We start from the raw sequence: 27,997 nt of genomic DNA on the forward strand, positions 1-27,997 counted from the left end.
CGCCGTCACCCACTACTGTATGTGCGTCACTACACCCTCCCTCCTCCCACCCCCCTCCTCCTGTGGAAGCCCCGGGGGAAAATGGCGGCGGCGATTAGTGTCAGGGAGTCTGAATGAAATTGAATGTAACGTTCCCAATTCTATGTATTAAATTCTAAAAGAATTAACGCCAACATTTGGGAAGGCTAAGCCACACAAGTAGTTAGTTATAATCTAACGTCGTGCTTTCAAAGACGGCGAACTGGCGATGTTACGACGATGACGGTCAAAAAGGTCTCCGCGGAGATCTCTGTTACAGGCAGGCTCTACGCCTCCTCCTGACGAGGCGTAGGAGTTACGCCTGGTCTTAGTGAAAATAAGGCTTAAGTCGTCTTGGTGCAACCGGCGTAGCTGTAGGTCGTAAAGTTACGACCAACTTAGCTTAAGACCAGTGTAAGACCAGTTGGTGCAACCGGCCCCTGTTGTGTTTTTAGCGAGAATGCAAATGTCACATCAGTTCTTCCGTGTGTGATCCTGATTTATATCGGCGAATAATCAATCCTAGTGCAATTGTAGGCTATTTTCAGTTTGTTTTTAGCAAGTAAGTTTGTTGTCTTCTTGTTTTTGTGCTTTGCAATAAATTTTTTCGATCTCAAATCGTTTTTATTGACGTAGTAAATTGTAGGCTATTCACTCTAAAATGGGCTCCCTCATGACTGTGAGAAAAGGATCATGTTGCTCCCTCACTCATGTGGCGATGCTCAAACCCGTTCATTTTGCACTGATTTCGCCGGGCAACTTGGTCAGTTTGTGGAGGCTTCTTCCCTATACAAACCGTAGCAAACATTAGCCAATCATAGCCTCGGAATTGACTGCACGAGCTCGCGGCGTGCTCTGCGGAGTTACATTTTTTGAGAGGAGCGCGGAGCTCCGTGCAGTCCCTCCGCAGAGCTTGTGCGGAGCCCCGTGCTCGCCGCACAGAGCCTCCGCTCCGTGAAAACCGGACACTCCACAGTTAGTATAAATTATCTTTAGACCCGCAGTGCCTTGTGTCTCACTTCCTTGTGGGAGGGGCCTAAGCTAAATCTCCTGCTCAATCTCGTGCTCACATCGTGTCCTCGCATCCCATGCTCATAAACACACTTAGAAGCGGCTGCACTGCTCAAAAATGATTGTCTCTCGCCGTTCACCACCACTCACATTTTTTCCAACACTGGTTTGTATAGGGCCCTACCGGAAAGGGCGTGACTTTGGCTCTCTATTCACCTAGTTTGACTCACATTATGAGTCAGACTAGGTTTATGAGCCACAGGAAGTGGCTTGCGAATCGGAACTTGCGATTGTATTTAGACTTCCTGTTAGTCTCTCAAGCCGGACGGTCTCTTCTGCATAAGGTGAATAGGAACACACATGTACACAAATGTGTTAACTGACACTGTGCCAGAACAATTACGGTAACTTTTCCACAGATAGCCCCCGTTTGAAAAAGCATCATTCTGACCCAGATAGTCAGGCGATATGATTGGTCACAGGCAATTTGTTTGAAGCATTATAATTTCATCACTGCTTCAGAGACTTTGTCATTTCTCTGGCTATATCTGAGTTCTATTAATGTATCGTCACATGTGTTCCAGCAATTACATTTCTGAAAAGTCATTTCAATTCCATTAATTTTTTTCCCTGCACTCTTCCTGAATGTTCTTGTTCCTCACATTTTACTTCAGAGCCTGATCCCCCAGCCTGTGTGACAAACCCAGGGTGCTGCCGCCGAATCAAATGCAGAGCTGTTCAAGTTATGCATTTTTGCCCTTTTATCTGTTACCCACGTTGTGCTTCCATTTGAGTCCTTTTTGATTATTTACACACTATAGGTTTAGAGACAGAACTGACAGAATTAGGGATGTACTTTGAAGTAGTATACATAGTGGTGGTGGAGGAACCTTTAAGAGTATTTTTCCACTATAGCATGAGAGTAATTTGGTGGGAAATAGGCTGTATTGATCAAAGTACCACAGCGATGACATGGACCTAATTAATGTTTTTGTTATGTGATTTCAAGTCAACTCTGGTACAACTTCTTATCTTCTATGGAGAATACAGTTATGTTAGGCAGTTATATCCTGTAATTGGCAGTGTGTTTGTCTGGAGTTGCAAGGCATCGCCATGGCCCATGGTTGCTGCTAGTTGCGGCTAGGTTGCTGACCCATGGTACAGAACATAATTGAATACAGCATGAAAATAGATGGGAAATACTCTTTTTCTAGTCCACAAAAATCACTCTTATAATCAGTATCCAGTTTGAATCTTTCTCACACTAGTTGTGTATCCATCCAAAGATATCAAACATTTTAACCGAATTTTCAGGAAGTTGGCAAAAGAAAATGCGAAATTATGCGCATTTCCATCCACTACGTTATGCATAATATTAAGAGTTGGTGAAGAGGAGGCGGAAAAAAATCACGATTAAAACATGTGAAGTAAAGAGAAAACATCCAGGAGGAAAACATGATGGAAAGCTTGGTGAGCGCACTGCTGTCTGCCTCTGCTGATCTGCCACACCAACACTGCTGTCTGCCTCTGCTGATCTGCCACACCAACACTGCTGTCTGCCTCTGCTGATCTGCCACACCAACACTGCTGTCTGCCTCTGCTGATCTGCCACACCAACACTGCTGTCTGCCTCTGCTGATCTGCCACACCAACACTGCTGTCTGCCTCTGCTGATCTGCCACACCAACACTGCTGTCTGCCTCTGCTGATCTGCCACACCAACACTGCTGTCTGCCTCTGCTGATCTGCCACACCAACACTGCTGTCTGCCTCTGCTGATCTGCCACACCAACACTGCTGTCTGCCTCTGCTGATCTGCCACACCAACACTGCTGTCTGCCTCTGCTGATCTGCCACACCAACACTGCTGTCTGCCTCTGCTGATCTGCCACACCAACACTGCTGTCTGCCTCTGCTGATCTGCCACACCAACACTGCTGTCTGCCTCTGCTGATCTGCCACACCAACACTGCTGTCTGCCTCTGCTGATCTGCCACACCAACACTGCTGTCTGCCTCTGCTGATCTGCCACACCAACACGCATACGCACTGCTGTCTGCCTCTGCTGATCTGCCACACCAACACGCATACTGAGAGCACTGCTGTCTGCCTCTGCTGATCTGCCACACCAACACGCATACGCACTGCTGTCTGCCTCTGCTGATCTGCCACACCAACACTGCTGTCTGCCTCTGCTGATCTGCCACACCAACACGCATACGCACTGCTGTCTGCCTCTGCTGATCTGCCACACCAACACTGCTGTCTGCCTCTGCTGATCTGCCACACCAACACTGCTGTCTGCCTCTGCTGATCTGCCACACCAACACGCATACTGAGCGCACTGCTGTCTGCCTCTGCTGATCTGCCACACCAACACGCATATGCGCGTCTCGTCTTGCTATGAAAAACATCTACAGTACACTATTAATTTCAAGTTTCTTTATTATACAGAGGTACGTAGAATGGGTTACCAGGTGCCACTCTTCAATTCGGCATATACTGTATATATATAAGAAGAGGACATGGCTGTGTTAAGGGGAAAAGGGCAAACGTTAGAAATGTCGATACTAGGGAGGTACGGTGGTGCAGTGGTAAGCACTATCGCCTCACAGCTCGAAGGTCGTGGGTTCGATTCCCACCTGGGCCGATGTGAACACTGAAGGAATGCGTGCCCGTCCGCATGTCCTCGAGTGCCCACCACCCGGGTGGGGGTCGGCAAAATGGCCTTTCTGTGTGGAGTTTGCATGTTCTCCCCGTGCCTCCCGGGGGTTTCCTTCATATAGGAACCCCCTTCACAAAAACATGTAACATCCTGGTTGCTTATATGGTTCCTCGTCTGATCGTTAAGGGCGCCTGTTCAGAGGGAGGGGAACTGGTTAGAATAGCGTGAACCTCCCACGTGCTATGTCCTACCGGTGAAGCTTCCTCGGGCAGGTGAAAAGAAGCGGCTGACTTGACTGCCCATGTCTCGGAGGATGCATGGAATCAGTCTCGACTCTCCCCAGATCGGCAGAGGATGGAGTAGCAACCAGGATTGAGTAATTCAAATGAGCACTAAACGGGGGATAAAAATGGGATAAAAAATCGGGAAAAAAACATAAAAAAAAAGAAAAAAGAAAAAAGAAATGTCGATACTAGAAGTGAGCGCGTAAAGTGGAGCGTGCAGATTTCTAGTAGTTATATTGGCATACTACAGTACTGACACACGCATCTCTGACCACTCCGCTATTGCAGATGGCATGTGTTTTGTGCGTTTATTGCTTTCAAAAAGCAGATCTTTCTCCCATTCCCTTCCTCTCCCACACTCTCTCTTACTGTTTATGAACTTGCACTCACCGGGGCTTGTTTGTTTCTGTATGTTGCAACAGCCGCCTAGTAGATCATGACATTACTAAGATATGTATCACACCCCGCATCTCAAAGCAGACAGACTCGTGATAAAAATCCTGGTGCCCGGGTTTCATTTCTCTGATTTGAAATTCATCTACAGGCTACACATGCGCGTGCGTGCGTGGCTGTGCATTTGGGATGTTATTTATGCCAGAGATCTCCTGCAGCTGACAACTATTTTTGACAGACAGGCTGTCTTTTTCTTTTTTTTCTTTTTGTCCTCATTGACAGTGCTACCGCATTCTGCCAGTGAAGCAAGCATGGCGTTGATCAGAGCAGCGAAAGCCTCCTTCCACCTGGAACGTTTTACCGCACAGAACTTTTTCACATCTTCCAGTTCCTGTGTTTGCCAGCGAAGAAGAAGAACATCTACAGATAGAGTTGAATTTCACAGTGTACTATTTTTACATTTGCCGTGCTGCTCCGCTATAGAGTCCTCATGATAATTCATGAGACGGAGCTTCTGCCTAAGGACTGCAACGCTATCACTTCGGTCCTCCGCTTCACCAGCTATCCCCTCCCCAATTCTTTGATTCCATTTATCGAAATAAAGATATTTCTCACTTTCACTTTCTTTTTTCTGCTTGTCTCAGCAGAGCTCTGTCAGGACCGCCTTGGGACATAATGTCAAACTTTGATGTAAAGCGTTTCTCCCCCTCTCTCTTGACCACTTGAAAGACTTTCCAGTCCACCAACCCCAATTATGTAAAGACCATGTGGGACCAGAAGCCGCCGCAACGAGGCCCTGTTGCAAGTGTTTTTGCTTTTCTGTTTTCTCACTTCCTGAAGCCAGTGACATAACTGGACATATTAAAGATGTCAGCAGACAAATGAGCCATCAGTGATGGTTCTTTTGACACAATGCTGCGCCTTTTTATATACAACACATATGAACGTCGATGCCTTGGAAGGAAGCTGACTGACAGATTCAGAACAGCACCCTCCATAGGGAAGACAGCGCATTACGGGACGTATGTAGCGGAGGGTAAACCCATATAGACTCGGTTAACCTACCTTTTTAGGCTGACATATATCACATGACTTCACAGTATACATCCCAGTAAGTTGCAAGATGGTGCAAGTTATATGAGAATAGAGAATAGTTTTTAATGGAAAAATAAATTTACCCACCTTTCATATTTTACCACTGCATCAGTGGGAGTCATCGTCAGGAAACGAACATCCCAGCAGAAACACCATTGTATTACTGATGAGGAGCAGCAGGGGGCGCAGAAGAAAGATCAAAGCAGCGGGGCCAACGTTTAGCATGGTTGCATCATAGGAGATGGTGTACTGTACTGTACTGTACTGTACATGGCAGCTTAGAGGAGTTTAGCATGGTTGCATCATAGGAGATGGTGCACTGTACTGTACTGTACTGTACATGGCAGCTTAGAGGAGTTTGAACTGCTTACATAAGAGCACCCGATGCATCTCCTCGGCATGGCCCTGTTGTCATTCAGTGAGGGAACGTTTATGCAAACAGACAAGGGAGAAGGAAGTGGCCGGCCCCGAACAAAAGGCGAGAGGAGGGCTGATCGATAGGGCCTTGAGAGAGCTATCAATCAGAGGCCAGGCCTAGTAAATTATGGTTTTATTAGTATTGAGCTGACCACTGCTGGGAGAGAGACAGCGAGACCTGACGCTGCCCCACAACAGAGGGAAGAAAGAGAGAGAGGGGGGGGTGGGGGGTATTTGTTCCCCCCCCCCATCCCCCACCCACCCACCGCACACCATAATCGGGAGTGATTGAAGCCCCGAGATTGCGACACGAGTGATTCACGGGAACAGGGGACGCGATATTTTTTTTACCATGATGGCGAAGGCTAGGCGAAGGCATGACCCGCCCCTCTCTGCCTCTGATTGGCCTAGCGTCAGATGCTCATCCAATCACATTCGCTTAGCTATCCTGCATCTCTTTCTACGGTCTGTGGTGAGACTCAGTAGATCAGACAGACAGCAGTTTTGCTTGCTAGCCTGAATGAAAGATGCTGTGTGTTTATATAGTCTGGCCCTGTGGTTTATAACGCTGCTGCTACTCTTGGCAGTGTTGGGAAAAAAAAGAAAAAAGACTCATGAGAATTGATCAAGGGTGATATAAAAACAGGGTCAATGCATTACATTGAACTTTAATTCAGCTCATTGTAACACGTTTTTGAACACATTCATATGTCTGAGTGTGCAATAGGCTATATAGGCCTAAATAACTCAGTTACTATATGGTTTGCAATTGTAACGTTCAATATAATAAAATATAATAAAGTATTGATCTCACACTCATGCTTGTTGATTTCATGATTGTTTTGCACCTGCTGCTCACTTTATGAACAAATAATGCTTAGACCCATAGCCTCAGCAACAACTAACTGCATAGTAATTCAATAATAAAGTGTGAATGTTAACTGTCCAGCAAACACACCACTAATAATAATGCTTGGAAGTAGCCTACTTTCCCTCCCCTTTTTTTGCTGCATCGTGACTCAATTAAATATATTAGGCTCGTTTGAGATGGCTTCTGACTCGCCTGGGAAGCTAGCGAGAGCAGCGAGTGCAGTCAGCCAATCAGAGGCAGAGAGGGGCGGATAATGCCTTCGCCTAGCCTTCGCCATCATGGGGAAAAAAATATCACACAGGGGACGGGGCACAGAGCGGTGCACTCTGGGAAACGCAGTCCATAATAATGAACCCGGCGAGGAAAAGTGGATGGCAGGGCTGCAGAAATGCAATTCCAGTGCTGGCGGGCCCTCATTCCCAGCTGGCTCTCTGAGGACTAACTCATTTAGGAGCGGCAGGGGAAACTCAATAGGACCAATTGAGAGAATTGAATGTGGTGGTTGAGTGGGCTGCTCGTGCTGAGGTGGAGTCCATGCTGTAGTGTCAGAAAAACACAAGTGCTGTTAAGCACACATTTGTACACACACATGCATACACACACATACAAAAGAGTCACGTCTCGACGGCTACCACACAGACTGATGAGATGAGAACAATACCAGCCGACGCTATCACGGCTGGTAACAATGTATATAGCCATCATTCAAAATTGTCACTAGCCGCTATCTTTAGCTAGCATAATTGAGTATAGCTACTAGCTATTAGCTAGTATAGTTGGAGGGAGTATTGGCATCAGATGATATTTTTCATGTCAAGGACCCCCAGACTTCCATTTGACAAAGATTCTGTCTCTCCTCCGAATCAGAGATAATTGTTAATGTCCTTTTACACTGTAGAAAAAGGACATTAACAATTATCTCACACTGTTGTCTCTCCATCAGTACTATAGACCAAATCACCGTGACGTCACCATTTAAACAAATTTACTTCCGGGTACCACTTGGGGAAGGCGGCAGGTTTAAATGTGCGTGTTGTCAAATAAATGCTGTCAAACCCTCTCGTTGTTTTCGGCCGACTACTTTCAATTTAAATGGTTAAACGGTTGGTAAACATGCTTGTCCGACGTATCTAGCCTTTCTTCTGTGTTTGTTTTATGTAGTGTTAGCTAGCTAATAATGTTTGTTTGTCTGTCAAACTCGCAGTTTTTTTGCAGACTCGTAACCTCGCGTCACCAGGCTCTTCTCGGCGAGAGCAGACTCGTTAACGTTACAGACAGAGCTACCGACGCCACGTTAATTTAATTTAGCATCAAGTCTACTCTGGTCTGGTCCAACAGGTAAATAACCTAGTCTGGTCTCCACTAACGTTAGTGAAAGTGTTGTTATGAATGATATTAAACAACAACACAACAGGGACGAACCATTTTTGTCTTCTTTGTCTGTTTTTGTCTTCAACACGTCAGTTTGTGCCGTTCACCGCCATTATAATGTGTGGACCCAGGGGTACCCGGAAGTAAATGTAAACATCCCGCTGATTTGGTCTATACTTTAGGTTCTACAGTATAGTACTGTTGTCTCTCCATCAGTACTATACTTTAGGTTCTACTCCATCAGTACTATACTTTAGATTCTACAGTATAGTACTGTTGTCTCTCCATCAGTACTATACTTTAGGTTCTACAGTATAGTACTGTTGTCTCTCCATCAGTACTATACTTTAGGTACTACAGTATAGTACTGTTGTCTCTCCATCAGTACTATACTTTAGGTTCTACTCCATCAGTACTATACTTTAGATTCTACAGTATAGTACTGTTGTCTCTCCATCAGTACTATACTTTAGGTTCTACTCCATCAGTACTATACTTTAGATTCTACAGTATAGTACTGTTGTCTCTCCATCAGTACTATACTTTAGGTTCTACAGTATAGTACTGTTGTCTCTCCATCAGTACTATACTTTAGGTTCTACAGTATAGTACTGTTGTCTCTCCATCAGTACTATACTTTAGGTTCTACAGTATAGTACTGTTGTCTCTCCATCAGTACTATACTTTAGATTCTACAGTATAGTACTGTTGTCTCTCCATCAGTACTATACTTTAGATTCTACAGTATAGTACTGTTGTCTCTCCATCAGTACTATACTTTAGGTTCTACTCCATCAGTACTATACTTTAGATTCTACAGTATAGTACTGTTGTCTCTCCATCAGTACTATACTTTAGGTTCTACTCCATCAGTACTATACTTTAGATTCTACAGTATAGTACTGTTGTCTCTCCATCAGTACTATACTTTAGATTCTACAGTATAGTACTGTTGTCTCTCCATCAGTACTATACTTTAGATTCTACAGTATAGTACCATCAGTACTATACTTTAGATTCTACAGTATAGTACTGTTGTCTCTCCATCAGTACTATACTTTAGATTCTACAGTATAGTACCATCAGTACTATACTTTAGATTCTACAGTATAGTACTGTTGTCTCTCCATCAGTACTATACTTTAGATTCTACAGTATAGTACCATCAGTACTATACTTTAGATTATACAGTATAGTACTGTTGTCTCTCCATCAGTACTATACTTTAGATTCTACAGTATAGTACCATCAGTACTGTACTTTAGATTCTACAGTATAGTACTGTTGTCTCTCCATCAGTACTGTACTTTAGATTCTACAGTATAGTACTGTTGTCTCTCCATCAGTACTGTACTTTAGATTCTACAGTATAGTACTGTTGTCTCTCCATCAGTACTATACTTTAGGTTCTACAGTATAGTACTGTTGTCTCTCCATCAGTACTATACTTTAGATTCTACAGTATAGTACCATCAGTACTGTACTTTAGATTCTACAGTATAGTACCATCAGTACTGTACTTTAGATTCTACAGTATAGTACCATCAGTACTGTACTTTAGATTCTACAGTATAGTACTGTTGTCTCTCCATCAGTACTATACTTTAGATTCTACAGTATAGTACTGTTGTCTCTCCATCAGTACTATACTTTAGATTCTACAGCATAGTACTGTTGTCTCTCCATCAGTACTATACTTTAGATTCTACAGTATAGTACTGTTGTCTCTCCATCAGTACTATACTTTAGATTCTACAGTATAGTACTGTTGTCTCTCCATCAGTACTATACTTTAGATTCTACAGTATAGTACTGTTGTCTCTCCATCAGTACTATACTTTAGATTCTACAGTATAGTACTGTTGTCTCTCCATCAGTACTATACTTTAGATTCTACAGTATAGTACTGTTGTCTCTCCATCAGTACTATACTTTAGATTCTACAGTATAGTACTGTTGTCTCTCCATCAGTACTATACTTTAGATTCTACAGTATAGTACTGTTGTCTCTCCATCAGTACTATACTTTAGATTCTACAGTATAGTACTGTTGTCTCTCCATCAGTACTATACTTTAGATTCTACAGTATAGTACTGTTGTCTCTCCATCAGTACTATACTTTAGATTCTACAGTATAGTACTGTTGTCTCTCCATCAGTACTATACTTTAGATTCTACAGTATAGTACCGATGGAGATGTATAGTACTCTCACAGTGGTGAGAGTGAAACATGATCCTAAGAGTTATTCTTACACATCCTGCTAACTATGACATGAACTATTCCCTCTTTTGCCCGGGACCCCCTGTAACCCCCAGCAGCCAAGCACCCATCATGGTACCCCGGACCCCACTTTGGAACCTGCTGGTGTAAGATGAAACTCTAGGTGGATGTGAGAACCTGCTGGTGTCAGATGAAACTCTAGGTGGATGTGAGAACCTGCTGGTGTCAGATGAAACTCTAGGTGGATGTGAGAACCTGCTGGTGTAAGATGAAACTCTAGGTGGATGTGAGAACCTGCTGGTGTCAGATGAAACTCTAGGTGGATGTGAGAACCTGCTGGTGTCAGATGAAACTCTAGGTGGATGTGAGAACCTGCTGGTGTCAGATGAAACTCTAGGTGGATGTGAGAACCTGCTGGTGTCAGATGAAACTCTAGGTGGATGTGAGAACCTGCTGGTGTCAGATGAAACTCTAGGTGGATGTGAGAACCTGCTGGTGTCAGATGAAACTCTAGGTGGATGTGAGAACCTGCTGGTGTAAGATGAAACTCTAGGTGGATGTGAGAACCTGCTGGTGTCAGATGAAACTCTAGGTGGATGTGAGAACCTGCTGGTGTCAGATGAAACTCTAGGTGGATGTGAGAACCTGCTGGTGTCAGATGAAACTCTAGGTGGATGTGAGAACCTGCTGGTGTAAGATGAAACTCTAGGTGGATGTTTAGAACCTGCTGGTGTCAGATGAAACTCTAGGTGGATGTGAGAACCTGCTGGTGTCAGATGAAACTCTAGGTGGATGTGAGAACCTGCTGGTGTAAGATGAAACTCTAGGTGGATGTTTGGAACCTGCTGGTGTCAGATGAAACTCTAGGTGGATGTGAGAAGTTGATGAAACCGGGGCAGGAGAGGCGGGTTGTGCCCAGGGCAGGCTACAGCAGCTTAAGGAGTGTAATTACAGCGTTATGGTGGAAGTTGACTGGATTAGGGCCGTGGCAACAGGCTGAGATGGAAGGCCAGGAAATGGCCATGGACTAGACATTATTAGCCTTGGCTGACAGCTTAAGACCAGCCCTGTCAACACGCTGCTGCTTCTCCCTCACTGAGCGAGCGCTCAAGGTCACGGAGACGCGAATAGGACAGGCTGACAGGCAGGTAGAAATGCACGAGTGCACGGACCATGCGCGCCAATACATGGATGCACACAGGCACTACCGCACTACATTTCCGCAAACATGTAGACAAATAAAGCATACTTAAGATGTCGACTGGGCTCACACAGCGCTCTCCCCTCTCCCTCAGTCAACAGGATAATCCACTGTGAAAAGGACTAGATTAAGGCAGATTAAACAAACGATGAGGTGATGAGAACCGGCGGTAAGAGAGGACTAAAGAAAATCACACCGCAGACACGGAAAGACCTTAAGAACACGCCCGCTCTTGGACCCATAAGCTCGTCGATCAGCTTGCCAGTCTGGTGCTGTGGCGTCTTTTTCCCAGGATTTTCTATTGATGAAGTTTGAGTTTCTGCCATAAAGGCCAGTGTCTACTGTACCTTCAAAAGATGTGTTCAGAAAGAGGGAGAGAGATGTCTTATTGAGAGCCACGCCTCGTGACACATTCTATAGTCTTTGAAGTCAGTCCGCGTCACTCTGTCCACAATGCACATTTGCTTACATCTCACCCCAAACCTTAAAGAAAAATCTTTTCAGCAGTTATCCACAGAAAGAGAGAGAGAAGTCAAATAAATCTTAAATCTTTTTCTTTCCCCCCAATTTAAGCCTTATTGAGTCCAACTCATCCAGGCACATGGTTTTATTATAAAGCTGGCATTGGCCAGGGCTCTGTTGTAATTGCGTTGACCCTCCCTATATTAAACACACACACAGACATGCGCGCACGCACACGCACACACATACATACATACACACATACACACAGACACACACACACACACACACACACACACACACACACACACACACACACACACACACGCACACTGCTGACTCTCTCCCTGCTCTCCCCTTGCTCTTATCAAAACACTGTCCCGATAAAGTCCTCCGCTCCCTACTTCATTAAACCTCTCATTTATATTAAACAGCTGATAAGTCCCTCCACCCTGGCGTGCCAGGGAATGCTACTGTGCTGCTACCAAGTTACACGGGGGGTGAGGGGTGCAACTTGGTAGCACCTAGGGCTGGGTATCGTTTAAAAAATGACAATACCAGTACCAGTACCCTTGAAGTACAGACAGAGTACTTCATTTGATAATTGTTTGTGTAGTACTGTATAGCCATACTTTTGAACTAGAAACAGAGCGCGCTCCTTTCTAGCGTCCCTCGCCACGCCCGCTGAACTGACAGTGCTCCTTCCTACCATGCCTCCTCGTCGTCGTCGTCCTCCTCCTCATCGCTCATTTCTACTGTGCCTCCTCGGTTTACCTTTTTTCTTTAGGTATGTCCCTAAAGCAAAACTTTGTCAACATGTTTTATCTAACATAAGGTTTCCAGTCTGTTGATCTCACTTCAATCATTTTTATTGCATTTATATAGCAAAATTGTCAAGCACAGACTTGACCAACACTGTCATAAAAAAACTCACAAATGCTGCATGCACCTTACAATTCCTATAATAAAATATTGCGATACTTAGTTACTTATTGCCATGCAAAATATCACGATACTATGCTATATCGATCCACCCCTACCACCCACCCACCCCAAGTCCTCTCTCGTCTCCTTCCTGCTGGTATCGTTTTCTGATCATTCTCTCTCTCCTCTCTCTTGGCCGGGAGCCAGGATGGTGTTGTGAGACATCAATATTAGCCGGGGCCCTCTGGTTGAAAGCATGCTTGAGGTACAGAGCTGAACTGCACAGGCCTGTCTAGCTGTGAGGGAGCTATCTCTAATAGGTCCTAGAAGGAGTTCTTCTCCTCCGATGCATTCCCCTGGCTGCCCACGAGCTGCAGTGAAGCATTGTGGGAAATAAGGCCCTGGCCCGAGCTTGTTTTCTCTCTAATTCTTCGCACGTGGATCCGCCCCGGCTTGCTGCCAAACCGTGTTTTGTTTCTTCTTGCGATGGTGCTTGTGTTGTCTCTCCATCCCTCGTGTTCTTTGCCAGACAGACAGCATTCTTACTGCAAATAACACATTTGACGGACCGTTGGCCATCGAAGTCCGGACAAAGTAGCCGGGCCCATTAGTCCCAGAGTCCAAAGACCGCTAACCGTGTCCCCCTGTCAAGACTGACACATGCTTTTGAGTGGACGGTCGGTTCAATAGCCATCGGTGCGGCGCATCGACCGTTCGGCAAATGTCACTGGTCCATTTACTGGAGCTCATTGTCAGAGGCAGCTGTCTGTCGGCCTATGGGAAATCCATGGAGCTTTATCTGGCTCGGTCCACTGTGAGAGCCGCTTCACACTGCTGAGCCAGGACATACCCACATAAGCCCAGATGTACGCTGAAGCCCCGCTTCATAGTTTCTGGAGTATTGACGGCATCACATTAAGAGCAATGCTAAGACCCTTTTTCTTCTTATGTTGTGTGTGCGTGTCTCTCTGTACCTCCTTCTTTGTACGTCTACACTGCCAAAAATACCCCCATCTTAACAAGTTAAAAATTTTGTAAAAAGTTTACGAAAAATAAGATTTGAGAAAGTCCTGTAAAAAGTGAAACTTTGTCAGCATTTTTGTACAATTTGAAGAAAAATAAGATTTTAAGACTGGATATGAGACTAAATGACTCCGACAGATTTGACTACTAACTCTCCTCCTCTCTCCTGGTCTCTTCAGGAGGCCCCTGGCAGCCCTCCGGTGGTGGAGCACTCCATAGCCTCTCCACTGGATGACCGTGAGCGGCGGATCTCCCACTCCCTGTACGGAGCCATCGAGGGCCTGGACGAATTCCCCACGCCGCGAGCCAACATGATCGGACGCATAGGTGAGTTAAGTCTGCCCGGTTCAACCTCAGTCTGAATTACACGCTGCAAAACTTGTCCATCTTAACTCATTTAGTAGTATTGATCTTAAAATGTTGTTTTCATTCAAAAAAGTGAAAGAAAATCTGCCTATGGGGGTGAGATAACAACTTTTCCAGTGTAATTTAATCTGTTATGAGGATTTGAGAGCAATTATCTTGAGATATGGTAGTAGTAACATCAAGATTAATTAATTAATTAATTGAGATTCTGATTTGCATTGGAAACAAGTGGGGGGGTGGCTTGGTTGTAGGACAAAATTACTTGTTAAAATTGGTATTCTTTTTGCAGTGCAGCCCCCCATTCACCCTGACGGGAAGCATGTTTGACCTGCTAACCTCGCTGACTTATCCCCCCTAAACCAGCCCCCCCCCCCCCCCTTTCCAAAATCAAAGCTGTCATCCCTAACCCCACGTGCCCTAAACAGTTTGGACACCCACGGGTGACTTGATCAGTTGACCCAACACCCCCACCCCCAAACCCCAGATGCCCCACCCCTTCAAAACAGTCATCTCCCTCGTCGCCCTGGATCCCAAGGTACCCCGCCTTTCACTATCAACCGCCCACCCCCCGTGGTTCTGTAATCAGTCATCCCCAATCCCAATGTCATTCCCAATCCTCCCAGCTTTCACTCTGCTCCTGAACGTCTCCACCCGGGTCAATTCCCATTCCGCCCAGTCGACACCAGCAGGCTCAGATCTCAGCTCGGCAGGTGTATTGGAATCGGCAATTCACTCCTCGACCGGTCACGGCTGTCATCTCGTCATCGACCCGTAATGCACACACACAAGCTGAGGGTGACTGTCAGGGTAAGGCAGTGTCGGGCTGAGGGTGACTGTCAGGGTAAGGCAGTGTCGGGCTGAGGGTGACTGTCAGGGTAAGGCAGTGTCAGGCTGAGGGTGACTGTCAGGGTAAGGCAGTGTCGGGCTGAGGGTGACTGTCAGGGTAAGGCAGTGTCAGGCTGAGGGTGACTGTCAGGGTAAGGCAGTGTCAGGCTGAGGGTGACTGTCAGGGTAAGGCAGTGTGGGGCTGAGGGTGACTGTCAGGGTAAGGCAGTGTCGGGCTGAGGGTGACTGTCAGGGTAAGGCAGTGTCAGGCTGAGGGTGACTGTCAGGGTAAGGCAGTGTGGGGCTGAGGGTGACTGTCAGGGTAAGGCAGTGTCAGGCTGAGGGTGACTGTCAGGGTAAGGCAGTGTCAGGCTGAGGGTGACTGTCAGGGTAAGGCAGTGAGGGGCTGAGGGTGACTGTCAGGGTAAGGCAGTGTCGGGCTGAGGGTGACTGTCAGGGTAAGGCAGTGTCGGGCTGAGGGTGACTGTCAGGGTAAGGCAGTGTCAGGCTGAGGGTGACTGTCAGGGTAAGGCAGTGTCGGGCTGAGGGTGACTGTCAGGGTAAGGCAGTGTCGGGCGGACAAAGTGGAGTTTTCAAGACTCGCGCTCAATTCCGCCTGCAGAAACCCACACAGAGTATACAAGCTCCACACGTTTCCTCGTCGGATTACGTGTCTCTCATTTCCTTGCGGCCGGCCAAAGCGTCAAGCATATTCCAGGCTTTAGGCAGTGTCGGGCTGAGGGTGACTGTCAGGGTAAGGCAGTGTCGGGGGATGAAGCAACATTCACACACCCCTTTTCTAGCACATGCTTTCAGACTTTTGAGTCATTCATTTTATCCGCTTATCTTCCAATTAGGGATGCACAATATTGGATTTTTTTTGGCAGATATCTGATATGCCGATATTTTCCAATCTTTTGGCCGATTGCCGATGCCGATAACGATATGTGCGCACTAATTTCAGAGAACATCATGGGCTCTATCTTCCCAAAAGCGCTAATTTAGCGTTTGCGCTCGTTTAACGCCGTGTGCAATGCAAATTTGGGGCCGACACAAGCGCATGCCTGTGATAATTGCACTGGGCATTGGCTGCCACAAGCCAAAGCAGGCGTTTCAGTGCTAAAATGTGGTGATAGATGGCATTATGCTATCGTCAGCAGCGCAGCGCGCAATTACTTTGCGCTAAGAGCTTTGAAAAGGACCTCTTAGCGCAAATACCTCTCTGCGCTGGGTGAGCTGCACGGAGATTACGACTGCGCTCCCATGTAAAGTGGAATTCCTTTTGGATATGTCATTACGCACAGCCTTGCCACGCCAAGACATCAAATTATGCTGCTAAAATTGGGTATTAGCAGATAATTCAGTGAGGCTATACTATACTCAACTATAACTCACTGAGAAACTTTTATCACATCGCAAAGAGGGAAATGAATTGAGAAAACTTGTTGGACAATGGACATAGGCTATTTACTTTCATAAGCCGGAGGGTCGTTGGCACCACAGACGATCTGTCACTAAGCTCTCTCTGTCCTCGCACGAGTGAGTACACTATTACGCATGGCGGGAATTACAGCATATTGCATGCCTCGCGCAAACAACCATTGTGAATCTGATTGTTTTTGATTGACGTAATGCCCAGCCTTGCCTGGCCACACCTGTGAATAATTCTATCTTCCCTGCCTTAAGGCACGCGCAAACAGCTGTGCGCAAAGCGCTATTAGGGGATAGCGCCTGTCGGAAGATGGAGCCCCCTGTCTCTCCTGTAGTGGAATTAATGGATTATGCCTACTAGGGATGTCAACGGTTAACCGTTAATCGATTAACCATCGCTAACGTCGTTGTTCGGTTATTGCTGTCGGTCTATCAGTTAATATATATATAAAAAAAAAAAAAAAAATTAACTGCTGTGAAAAACTAATTTTGTTCAATTGTTGGCAGCAAATCGAAATAGGCTATATTTTGTTTAAGTTTTTATGCTGCAAAAGACAGTAGGCCTAATGTGAAAAAATCAAAAGAAATAACAGATTGTTGTTGTTGTAATGTTTACATAAACAGGAAATAAACCTCTCAAAAATATATTTCCTTGTCATCCATATAAGAGCCAGAATGATTTTGGAATGATTACCTGATCAAAATGTGGCAATAAACTTATAAATTTCAGCAAAGCCAACAAAAAAATAAAGGCATAATTCTAACACAAAAAGCATTAACATTTCAGCATCTAAATAGACACGCCTTGTTTGGGCATGAGCTCATTGAGTAAATAGACAAAAAAAAAATATATATATATATATATATTAAAAAATTATGAATTAACCGATAGGTTAATCGATTATTAGCGTCGGTTAATCGAAAGTGAAATTAACCGAAAATTGACATCCCTAATGCCTACTGTTATCATGATGGCCCACTGGCAGATGCAAACATTAATATAATTATCGGCCTGTCATATCGGCAGAAACATTCGATTCAGGCCGATGCCGGTATTTCATTTTAAAGCCTTGATCGGCCGATGCTGTGCCGATATCATCATGCGTGCCTACAGTATTTCCCATCCCGTGTATTGGACCTCTCCTTCCTCCTTGTCCTTTCCTCTCCTGCCTCCCTCCTCTTCTTCACAATGTATTTCATCATCCCCACGCCTCCCTTCTTTTTCCCACTCGTTATCTCCCTCTTTTTCATTCCTTCCACGCCTCTCTTCACTCTGTGTAGGAAAAAAGTGAAAGATATCTCTTTCACTATTTTTCTACACTCTGGTGAAGAGTCACGCTGGCCATCTTCTCTCTCCTGTTCTCTGACTCTTTCTCCTCTTTCAGCTCGCCCTTCCGCCCTCCATCCGCTCTGATGGAGTGAATTTGCGATCTTTCTCCCTTTCCCCTCTTCTCCCCCCCAGAGCGGTGCCACTCTGCCACTGCTTCTCCCCCCCAGAGCGGTGCCACTCTGCCACTGCTCATACAAGATCAGAGGCTGTTCAGGGGCAGCTGGTGGTTAATTAAGCCTTCAGATCAATAGGGCTTGCTCCTCACTCTCACTCTCTCCCTCTTCCTCTGTCATCCCTCCATCTCTCCCATCCCTCCCCGACCCAAACATGCTCCAGAGTTGGCTGTGGTTGCCTTTCGCTCCGCCTTATTTATTCCTTAGGCTTCTCCGACATAGACTTTTCGGAACACCACGTGATCACAAACCGCAACTGTGGGGGGGCGCTGACGTAAAACCGTTTCCAGCCGACAAAGAGTCAAATGTGCAAGGTCCTGGGTTCGATTCCCACCTGGGACGCTGTGAGCGCTGACGGAGTGCGTGCCCGTCCGCATGTCCTCGAGTGCCCCGCCGCCCGGGTGGGGTCGTCAAAAGAGCCTTTCTGTGTGGAGTTTGCATGTTCTCCCCATGCCCCCTGGGGGTTTCCTTCATATAGGAACCCCACACCAGCTCAGTGGCCTTGTGGTCTGAGTGTCCGCCCTGAGACTGGGAGGTCGTGAGTTCGATCCCCGGCCGAGTCATACCAAAGACTATAAAAATGGGACCCATTTGCCTCCCTGCTTGGCACTCAGCATCAAAGGGTTGGAATTGGGGGGTTAAATCACCATATGATTCCCGAGCATGGCGCACGCTGCCGCTCACCGCTCCCCCAGGGGATGGGTCAAATGCGGAGAACAAATTTCACACATTGTGTGACAATCAGTGGGACTTTACCTTTACTTTACTTTACACCAAAACATGCAATATCCTGGTCGCTGATGTGGTGCCTCCTCTGGTCGTTTCGGGGCGCCTGTTCAGAGGGTGAAGAACTCGTTGGAATAGCGTGAACCTCCCACGTTCTATGTCCTACCGGTGAAGCTTCCCTTGTCAGGTGAAAAGAAGGGGCTGGCTACTGCCCATGTCTCGGAGGAAGCATGGAGCCAGTTTCGGCTCTCCCCAGATCAGCAGAGGATGGAGCAGCAACCAGGATAAATAAATTAAAAGTAGCACTAATGGGAGATAAAAATGGGCTTAAAAAAAGGGGGGGGGGGTGTGAAGCAGCGAGTTATCACAGCCAGAGCTCTAGCAGCATCTTACGTGTTTGACTCGACTCGCCTGGCATGAAGACGTGTCAGTTAGTTTTCTGCTGTCTTGGGGCTGACTCTCGTTAGCGGTGCCCTCATTAACCCGTGCCTGTCAACGACAGCACATTATATCTTAAATATTCTGTGACAGGTCTTCATTTCTTTTTCCATAAAACTCCGATGTTACACCGAATACAGTTAGACTATTGGTCCATATTCAGTCAAGCGGCAACAAAACTTACTAAGTCTGATCCTCTATTGTGGCTGAGATGACTGGACTTACTAAGTCTGATCCTCTATTGTGGCTGACATGACTGGACTTACTAAGTCTGATCCTCTATTGTGGCTGACATGACTGGACTTACTAAGTCTGATCCTCTATTGTGGCTGACATGACTGGACTTACTAAGTCTGATCCTCTATTGTGGCTGACATGACTGGACTTACTAAGTCTGATCCTCTATTGTGGCTGACATGACTGGACTTACTAAGTCTGATCCTCTATTGTGGCTGACATGACTGGACTTACTAAGTCTGATCCTCTATTGTGGCTGACATGACTGGACTTACTAAGTCTGATCCTCTATTGTGACTGACATGACTGGACTTACTAAGTCTGATCCTCTATTGTGGCTGACATGACTGGACTTACTAAGTCTGATCCTCTATTGTGGCTGACATGACTGGACTTACTAAGTCTGATCCTCTATTGTGGCTGACATGACTGGACTTACTAAGTCTGATCCTCTATTGTGGCTGACATGACTGGACTTACTAAGTCTGATCCTCTATTGTGGCTGACATGACTGGACTTACTAAGTCTGATCCTCTATTGTGGCTGACATGACTGGACTTACTAAGTCTGATCCTCTATTGTGACTGACATGACTGGACTTACTAAGTCTGATCCTCTATTGTGGCTGACATGACTGGACTTACTAAGTCTGATCCTCTATTGTGGCTGACATGACTGGACTTACTAAGTCTGATCCTCTATTGTGGCTGACATGACTGGACTTACTAAGTCTGATCCTCTATTGTGGCTGACATGACTGGACTTACCCTCTCTCCCCTCCCTCCCTCCACCCAGCCCCCCCCTCCCCTCCCTCCACCCAGCCCCCCCCCCTCCCGTCCCTCCACCCAGCCCCCCCTGCCCCCCCTCTCCCCTCCCTCCACCCAGCCCCCCCTCTCCCCTCCCTCCACTGCCCACCCAGCCCCCCCTCAAGATTCAAGATTCAAGATTTTTATTGTCACTCCATGGTACAAGTATCACGTGTGAAATTCTTGTGCTGTGGACTCCGTTTACGACATAGTACAAATAGGCAACAAGCAATGAGCAATAGGCAATAATAATTAGGCATCAATAAGCAATACTAAGCAGCAATAGGCAATAAGGCAGAATAGCGATAGGACAAGTCAGTGGCTTATTCATTGCACATAGGTGCACATGTCATGTGCATACGTTAGACGTGTTCAGACATTTTAAATTCGACGTATTTGACATGCAGGTGCAAATAGCATGTACCTTATTAAACATACAATTAACATTAGGCATTGTGCATACGTTAGACGTGTTCAGACATTTTAAATTCGACGTATTTGACATACAGGTGCAAATAGCATGTACCTTATTAAACATACAATTAAACATTAGGCATACATAATGGTAGCAGCTGCAGTACGGTATGGTACGACTACTACACTATTTGTGTATGTTAAGGAGTCTCGTGGCCTGCGGGAAGAAACTGTTCCTCAAGCGATTTGTGCGTGTTTTTGGAACCCTGTATCTCCTCCCTGAGGGTAGCAGGGAGAACAGGCTGTTGTGGGGATGGTTTGTGTCTTTGATGATCTTCAGGGACCTCCTGAGGCACCGCTGGTTATACAGTTCATGCAGTTCTGGCAACTCATCTCCTGTTACGTGCTGGGCCGCGCGCCTCACCCTCCGTAGCGCCCTGCGGTCCATGGTGGTACAGTTCCCGTACCAGGCGGTGAAGCAGCCAGTCAGCAGGCTTTCAATGGTGCCTCTGTAGAAGTCCCTGAGGATTTCTTTCCTTAGCCCAAATTTCTTCAGGCGCCTGAGTCCGTGTATTCGCTGTTGGGCCTTTTTGACAACAGTGGCGGTGTGGCCGGCCCAGGTCAGGTCTTGGTGGATGTTGACTCCCAGGTACTTAAAGCTGTCCACCCTTTCCACCACTGTGCCGTTGATGGTGATTGGGGGGTGTGCGCCCCCCCCTCTCCTGTAGTCCACAATTATCTCCTTGGTCTTGGAGACGTTCAGAGAGAGGTGGTTGTCCTGGCACCATTGTTCCAGGACCCTCACCTCCTCTCTGTAGGCCGTCTCGTCGTCCCCCGAGATCAGCCCCACGACTGCTGTGTCGTCTGCAAACTTCACAATGGAGTTTGAAGTTTGAGTCGCCACGCAGTCGTGGGTGTAGAGGTCGTACCAGAAGGGGCTGGAGACGCACCCCTGGGGCGCTCCTATGCTGATGGTCAGTGGGGAGGAGGTGAGGTTGCCCACCCTCACCACCTGGCGGCGGTCTGTTAGGAAATCCAGGATCCAGTCGCACATTGCCGTGTTTAGTCCCAGATCCCTCTCCACCCAGCCCCCCCTCTCCCCTCCCTCCACTGCCCACCCAGCCCCCCCTCTCCCCTCCCTCCACCCAGCCCCCCCTCTCCCCTCCCTCCACTGCCCACCCAGCCCCCCCTCTCCCCTCCCTCCACCCAGCCCCCCCTCTCCCCTCCCTCCACTGCCCACCCAGCCCCCCCTCTGCCCTCCCTCCACTGCCCACCCAGCCATTGGAAATGAACCTGCAGGTGATTGACAAGACAGAACGAAGCCCTGCTGCTCTATGGTTTACCTCAATTTGTCAGATAACCGCAAAATGTACTTTGAAAGCAAATAGCAGAGCAACAGTGCTATCAGCATTGCAGACATTCTGACATAATATTATATTACAAAACTCCAGTGTGTTTACCCAACATGGTGATTGCCTATGCTGAATTCAAATGTCAACATATAAAACCTACCTACAGCTATTTTAATTAGGCAAAGGTGCTGGCTGAAAAAGGACTGAAAAGATCAGGTGTCTCCTGGAACTTTAAAATGATCAAGGATCTTAAGGTACGTTCAATAATGAGATGTCTATACTTTGTGTAGCCAAGGTCAATTTAGGGTTGAGACATGAGCCTGTTGGTCTGCTATTGGTAACTGTGCAGATACCTCCTATGTGATTTTCATTGTATATGTGCTTCTGGACATTTTCATATGTTGTTCATCTGCGATGTTTCTATTAGTCCCGATGCAATTTTATTGACCCTGTCTTTCTCGAAAAATATTGTTTTTAACCCTAAAGGGAAACCATTTCAATAGGTTGTCATAGAGATTATATCAAATAATAACACATTTGAGCAAATTGTCTCGTACTGTACCTTCCCTCGGCAGTGCGGTACAGAATATCATATTTTTGACAGCATGAACAGCGAATTTCTGGAGGCTACAGACAGACAGCGGGTGTTTCCACTGTCTATCTCCTCCTCCAGTATATTGTCGAGCGGGCTCAGTCAGATGCATTGGCCGGCCTGTGAGATGTGACAGTGGTGGTTAGAGGACAGATGCTGTGATGGGCCTCGGCAAGGTCAGGAAACACACAGCCGCCAGGGCCTGACTGACAGCTCCATGTGGAGTGTATCTACACCTGGTAAATTACTGAATCATGAAGGCCAGATATATGGAGTTGAGGATATACATGTACTGTATAGCAGACACATACACACACACACACACACACACACACACACACACACACACACACACACACACACACACACAGACACACACAGACACACACATACACACACACACACACACACACACACACACACACACACACACACACACACACACACACACACACACACACACACACACACACACATATACACACACACACACACACACACACACACACACACACACACACACACACACACACACACACACATACACCCACACACACACACACACATACACACACATACCTACAGGCACAATCACGTACACACTCTACATCAAGTTGTATACAATTGCCATTGATGTAAACCATGCATTCTTCCGCGGAGCAAATGGAGCGATTAGTGAAAAAGCTCTAAGGCATTTGACCTCTTAAAAGACAAAGGGGAGGAACTCCCTAACCAAATCAGCCCTTCTCCTGTAGCCATTACACAGCCCATGCTGCTCCAAATGGACCTAGACACAGAGGTAAATGGAACGGAATGGTTGCGCTGCTGGAGAATTAAGACCACGACTTTGATTATGAGTTATTGCAGATGGCAGCGAATCAATAGTGACATCCATAAAGCCTGTTATTGTTATTGCCATGTTTTCCTCTATTTTCTGATAAAAAAATAGCATAGGATATCTGTTCTGCAGATGCCTCATCTTATGATCCCAGGTATCGATCAGAAAACAGACCATGCCATCCACCCTCAGCCAGAGTATTGAAGGCGAGAGTCGAAACTCTGGTGCTTTTTTGACAACAGCAGTGCCACCATTTTGGTCTCGGGGGAACAAAGCCTCCTTGCAGCAGAGAACCAAGACGGAGAGAGACACCATTTGAGTAGAGGTACTTTTGTACGGCACTTTGTAGGCGGGATGTTTTGCTGGGGTCATTATGGTAGTCTCCTTCAGGCCAATATGGTGTAGCTCTGCTGCTGCGCGCTGATGTTGCAATGGAATTAGCTTTCACTTCTTATCAATGTAAGTTCTTTGTCCCAGCAGACGGACACGGGGGGGGGCTGCAGTTGTTTAAATCATAGGAATTAATCACCATGGCAATGGCAAGGCGAGCGCAAAAGGACACTGGAGACGGCTGCTATTAACCTGGAGGTATAGTGCCATCACATTGATTGTCAGGCCCCTATGCATTGATCCTCCCTGTAGCATTGGGGGGCTGTCATTCAGAACCAGCCGAGTGTGTGCGTGTGTGTGTGTGTGTCTCTGTGTGTGTGTGTGTCTGTGCACGTGCGTGCATGCGCGCGCGCGCGCGCGTGTGTGTGTGTGTGTGTTTGCGTGTGTGTGTGTGTGCGTGTGTGCAACTGTGTACACGCGCGCACACTCTGGTTCAGTCCATCAATAGTCAGAGGTAATTCCATCGCCTGTCTGCTTCAGTAAAGCGTGCAATACTGTGATAGTGTCAGCTTTAGCTCGGCACATCCCCTCACCGGCCTCCTCAGAGCAGCATGGCCGACGGCAGAGATACAGCGCTCCCTGCCTGCCTACCAGCTACACATGAAATTACTTCCTTTTTTCCTCTCATTTTCTTTTCTCTCTCTGCTTCTCTTCTCTTCGCTTCCTCCTCGTCCCCGTCGTACCTTTTACCCTTGAGGGTGAGAGGGTGGCGAATCAGAGCCGCTGTCTCACTGAGAGAGCGGAGAGAGGAAGTAAAAGGTGAGACGAGGGGGAAGGAAAGATGGAAGCGAACAAACTCCTGCGTGTAGGCGCTGCGATGGCGGCCAGCTTTTTCTTTTGTACGTGAAGGTCGTTACCGTGGAGCGCGACTCTGGCTTCCGCTCCGGCTTCTGCTCCAACTAATTGGAAAGTGCCGGTGGGCGCAGGGTCGTCACGCTGGGGCGAAAATTAAGGCCCACGGACCGTCACTGTCTGGCTGTTTGGCTGTTTGGCTGGCTGCCTGAGTCAAACTTTTTTACCCAAGACTGGGGTAGAGGTGTAGGAGGAGTGGGACTTCACAGGATGTGATTTGTGCAGTGCAGGTGACAGTGAAGATAACTGCAGTCATACATATTATGACATATTCACATATTCACATATTCCTACACCTCTGTGTCTGTAGGCCTCATGTATAGTACTTGTTTATAATACAGACACACATATAAACAAGTACTATACATGACGCCTACAGACACGCATATAAACAAGTACTATAGATGAGGCCTACAGACACACATATAAACAAGTCCTATACATTAGGCCTACAGACACACATATCAACAAGTACTATACATTAGGCCAACAGACACACATATAAACAAGTACTATACATGGGGCCTACAGACATGTATGCATTACTGAGGACATTCAGTCCTTAAGCCCTGACCTCAACCTGAATGTTTACATTAATATTCATATATAAAGCTAACATGGATTACCTTTACTGACCAAATTAGAAGTAGTTTTCTATGCTGTTTGGAATTGAATGGGAGTGAACAAACCCAGAAGTATGGCATAACTGATGTAAAATATCTTTAACAGATACTATTCCTTTAACTGTATCTGTTAACTTGTAGGGCAGCCAGTGACCAGGCCCTGGTTGATTTTAAGGCAACCAGGGATGATCGCGTCTCACCGAAGTCCTTGTTCATTAGATTAGTTAGAGAGATAGTCCGCTGATGTCCCTCATGGTGCTCGCAGTCTCTACGTCGCTGGAGCTCTTGCTCGCAGCCTCTCTGTGATTGGATTAGCTTGCACAATGCAAGCTAAGACAGACAGATACGTCTGTCAGAACATAGTTAAGATCCCACCTTCTCACAACCCACTGGTTAACTCGATGTTGGCCAACACCTCCTGGTGTCTTGTCTCGGCCTGGATGAAGGCCTGGGGCATCACTCCGAGTGGAGATCCAGCGATCTTCTTCACTCCAGCACAGAGCACCACTGGCCCAGAGAGGGCCTGTCAGATGTTGGTTGTTCCATAGCCAGGCTCCAGAGTGTGGGCTGCAGGCTGGCGGCTGATGCTCCAAGACCCACTCCAATTTGATCTCTTCTAGGGATGCACACAATTAATTGAAGCTCGATTACTCGCTCGTTAAGGATTTACTCGAGCATGTGAAAATGTACTCGATCAAAACAACAACAAAAGCATTCTGTCAGTAGAATGGTGTTTTCAAATCATTTTTCAATGATCCTCCAGAGGGCGCAATAATATCACTGTAACAGACTGTTCAGTGTTTGGTATACGTGGCTCTGTGTTTGTCCCCTCAAGAGTTGCCGTAGAACAGGATGTGTATGGGGAACGAGAGTGAAGCTTCCGTTGTTGACAAGTGTCCTAGCTGTCTGAGAAAAATGTGGAAGCGTGTTATAATGTTACAGCCTGACTCTCTCGTTTATTGTTTTATTAACTCATTGAGTGCCAGCCACTTTTGGAGAACGGACGCTCCCAGTGCCAGAGTTTCAGAGCGTTTTCAGTGATTTCTCGAGGCCCACAGAATATTGTGTGATATTACTATGTAAACACCGAACACGCACAAAGAACGAGGAGACTCTATTGTATCATCAGCAAAAAAAAGTTTATTGATACCATTTTCCGTTCTTTAGTTATGAGCCGGAGAAGATAGGTCGTTTTGAGCAAATACAGGCGTTTCAAATTAGAAGCTGAGTTATTCCGCCTTTTGTGAAATGCAGCATTTCAAGCACATTCACTGACTCTGAAGATAATATTTTCTGATGTAGTGACGTGGTGTAGTTGTGTGGAGCCTGCGTGCCCCACCCTCCCCCCCCCCCCCCCCCCCTCAGCTGCAAACTCCTCCCCACACTAACACACAGCCTAACAGGCACCCAGTCTATTTTCGGAGTGCTCCGTTTTCGTGCGCCGGCTCCCAGCGCGACACGGAAGAGCCAAACCGGACTGCTGAGAATGCTTTGGCCCTTCGGCGTCGGGTGCTGCTTTTTTGGCGGCTAATCGTGTGGAGAAACTATACAGCAGAGACAGAGAGGCTCAGTTGTGGGCGCGGATTGACTGCTGTTCGCAGCCAACGTCAGCTCCAGACAGAGCAATCTATATGGCTCTGGCTGCAGCATGAGCGGTTTCTTTTTCATCACGGGGCTTTTTCCTGCTGTTTTCCGGACCTTTCTCTAACCTGGAGAGCACTGTCGCCACCTAATGAGTCCGTAAAATAGGTTATACACCTTCAATAGCTACAATATTTGTACAGGAGATGCCTGAGGCTTTGATCCACGTTCCACCGTCAAAAAACGCATTTGACGTCGATCCACGTCCTTGGCACTCTACGTCACTATTTACTTTGACGTCGATCGACGTCCTTGGCACTCAATGAGTTAACAAAGTGTAAGTAATAGGCAGACCCGAAGACTCGGCTACATCACTATGGCCCTTTTCAGACAAGCCATAAGATGCTCTATCACTTGAACAGTGTTCATTCAGATAAATTGGCTGGCTCCTCTTCCTCAAACCTTTTTGTTTCATAGCATAGGCTATGCTAGGCTATGTATGCTATGCAATGCTGTGAGAAATATACAATATGTTGCTGCTGTATAAATAAAGGTTTTATTGAGGAAAAAACGCATTTGGTATTGTTTGGAAAATTTTGTATTTTTAATTACAATTAATCGATTAAACAATTAAACGATAATAGATTGATCGTCAACGTTATCAATAATCGATTCCGGAATTTGTGGAAAATGTGCATCCCTAGTCTCTTCATTGATCTCATATTGATCTAGACACCAGCCTGGGGAACCGCCTAGAGGAGAGCCATATCGCTCGTCCTCATCGTCTCTGGCATGGAGCTGATTCTTGCTTTTGTAGCTGCTTCTATCCCTGCTTCTGCCTTGGGCATTGAAGCTATGTGGACGTTGAACTGTGCATTCGTGGTCGTGCCTCGAACCTTGTGGACCTTGCACCTCTGACCTTGATGGACCTTGATGGACCTTGTGGACCTTGTGGACCTTGCACCTCTGACCCTTTCGATATCATATTGGTCTGGACACCAATCTGGAGAACCGCCCCGGGGAGAGCCACACCAGCCTGGGAATTCGCTAGAGAACTATATCACTC

At 46.6% G+C, this 27,997-nt stretch overlaps 1 protein-coding gene across 4 annotated transcripts in view; it reads left to right on the forward strand.

Moving 5' to 3' along the window:
- The window catches only part of LOC310772487 (partitioning defective 3 homolog), a 660,426-nt gene that overhangs the window by 384,654 nt on the left and 247,775 nt on the right, over positions 1–27,997 (forward strand). For all 4 annotated transcript variants that reach the window (XM_083632305.1, XM_083632307.1, XM_083632306.1 and 1 more), the window contains exon 15: positions 14,137–14,284. In XM_083632305.1, the coding sequence (XP_083488431.1) occupies positions 14,137–14,284 (148 nt within the window). The remainder of the gene's footprint in view (positions 1–14,136; positions 14,285–27,997) is intronic.

Source organism: Poromitra crassiceps, assembly GCF_964638095.1.
Source record: "Poromitra crassiceps genome assembly, chromosome: 2".
NCBI classification, from domain to species: domain Eukaryota; kingdom Metazoa; phylum Chordata; class Actinopteri; order Beryciformes; family Melamphaidae; genus Poromitra; species Poromitra crassiceps.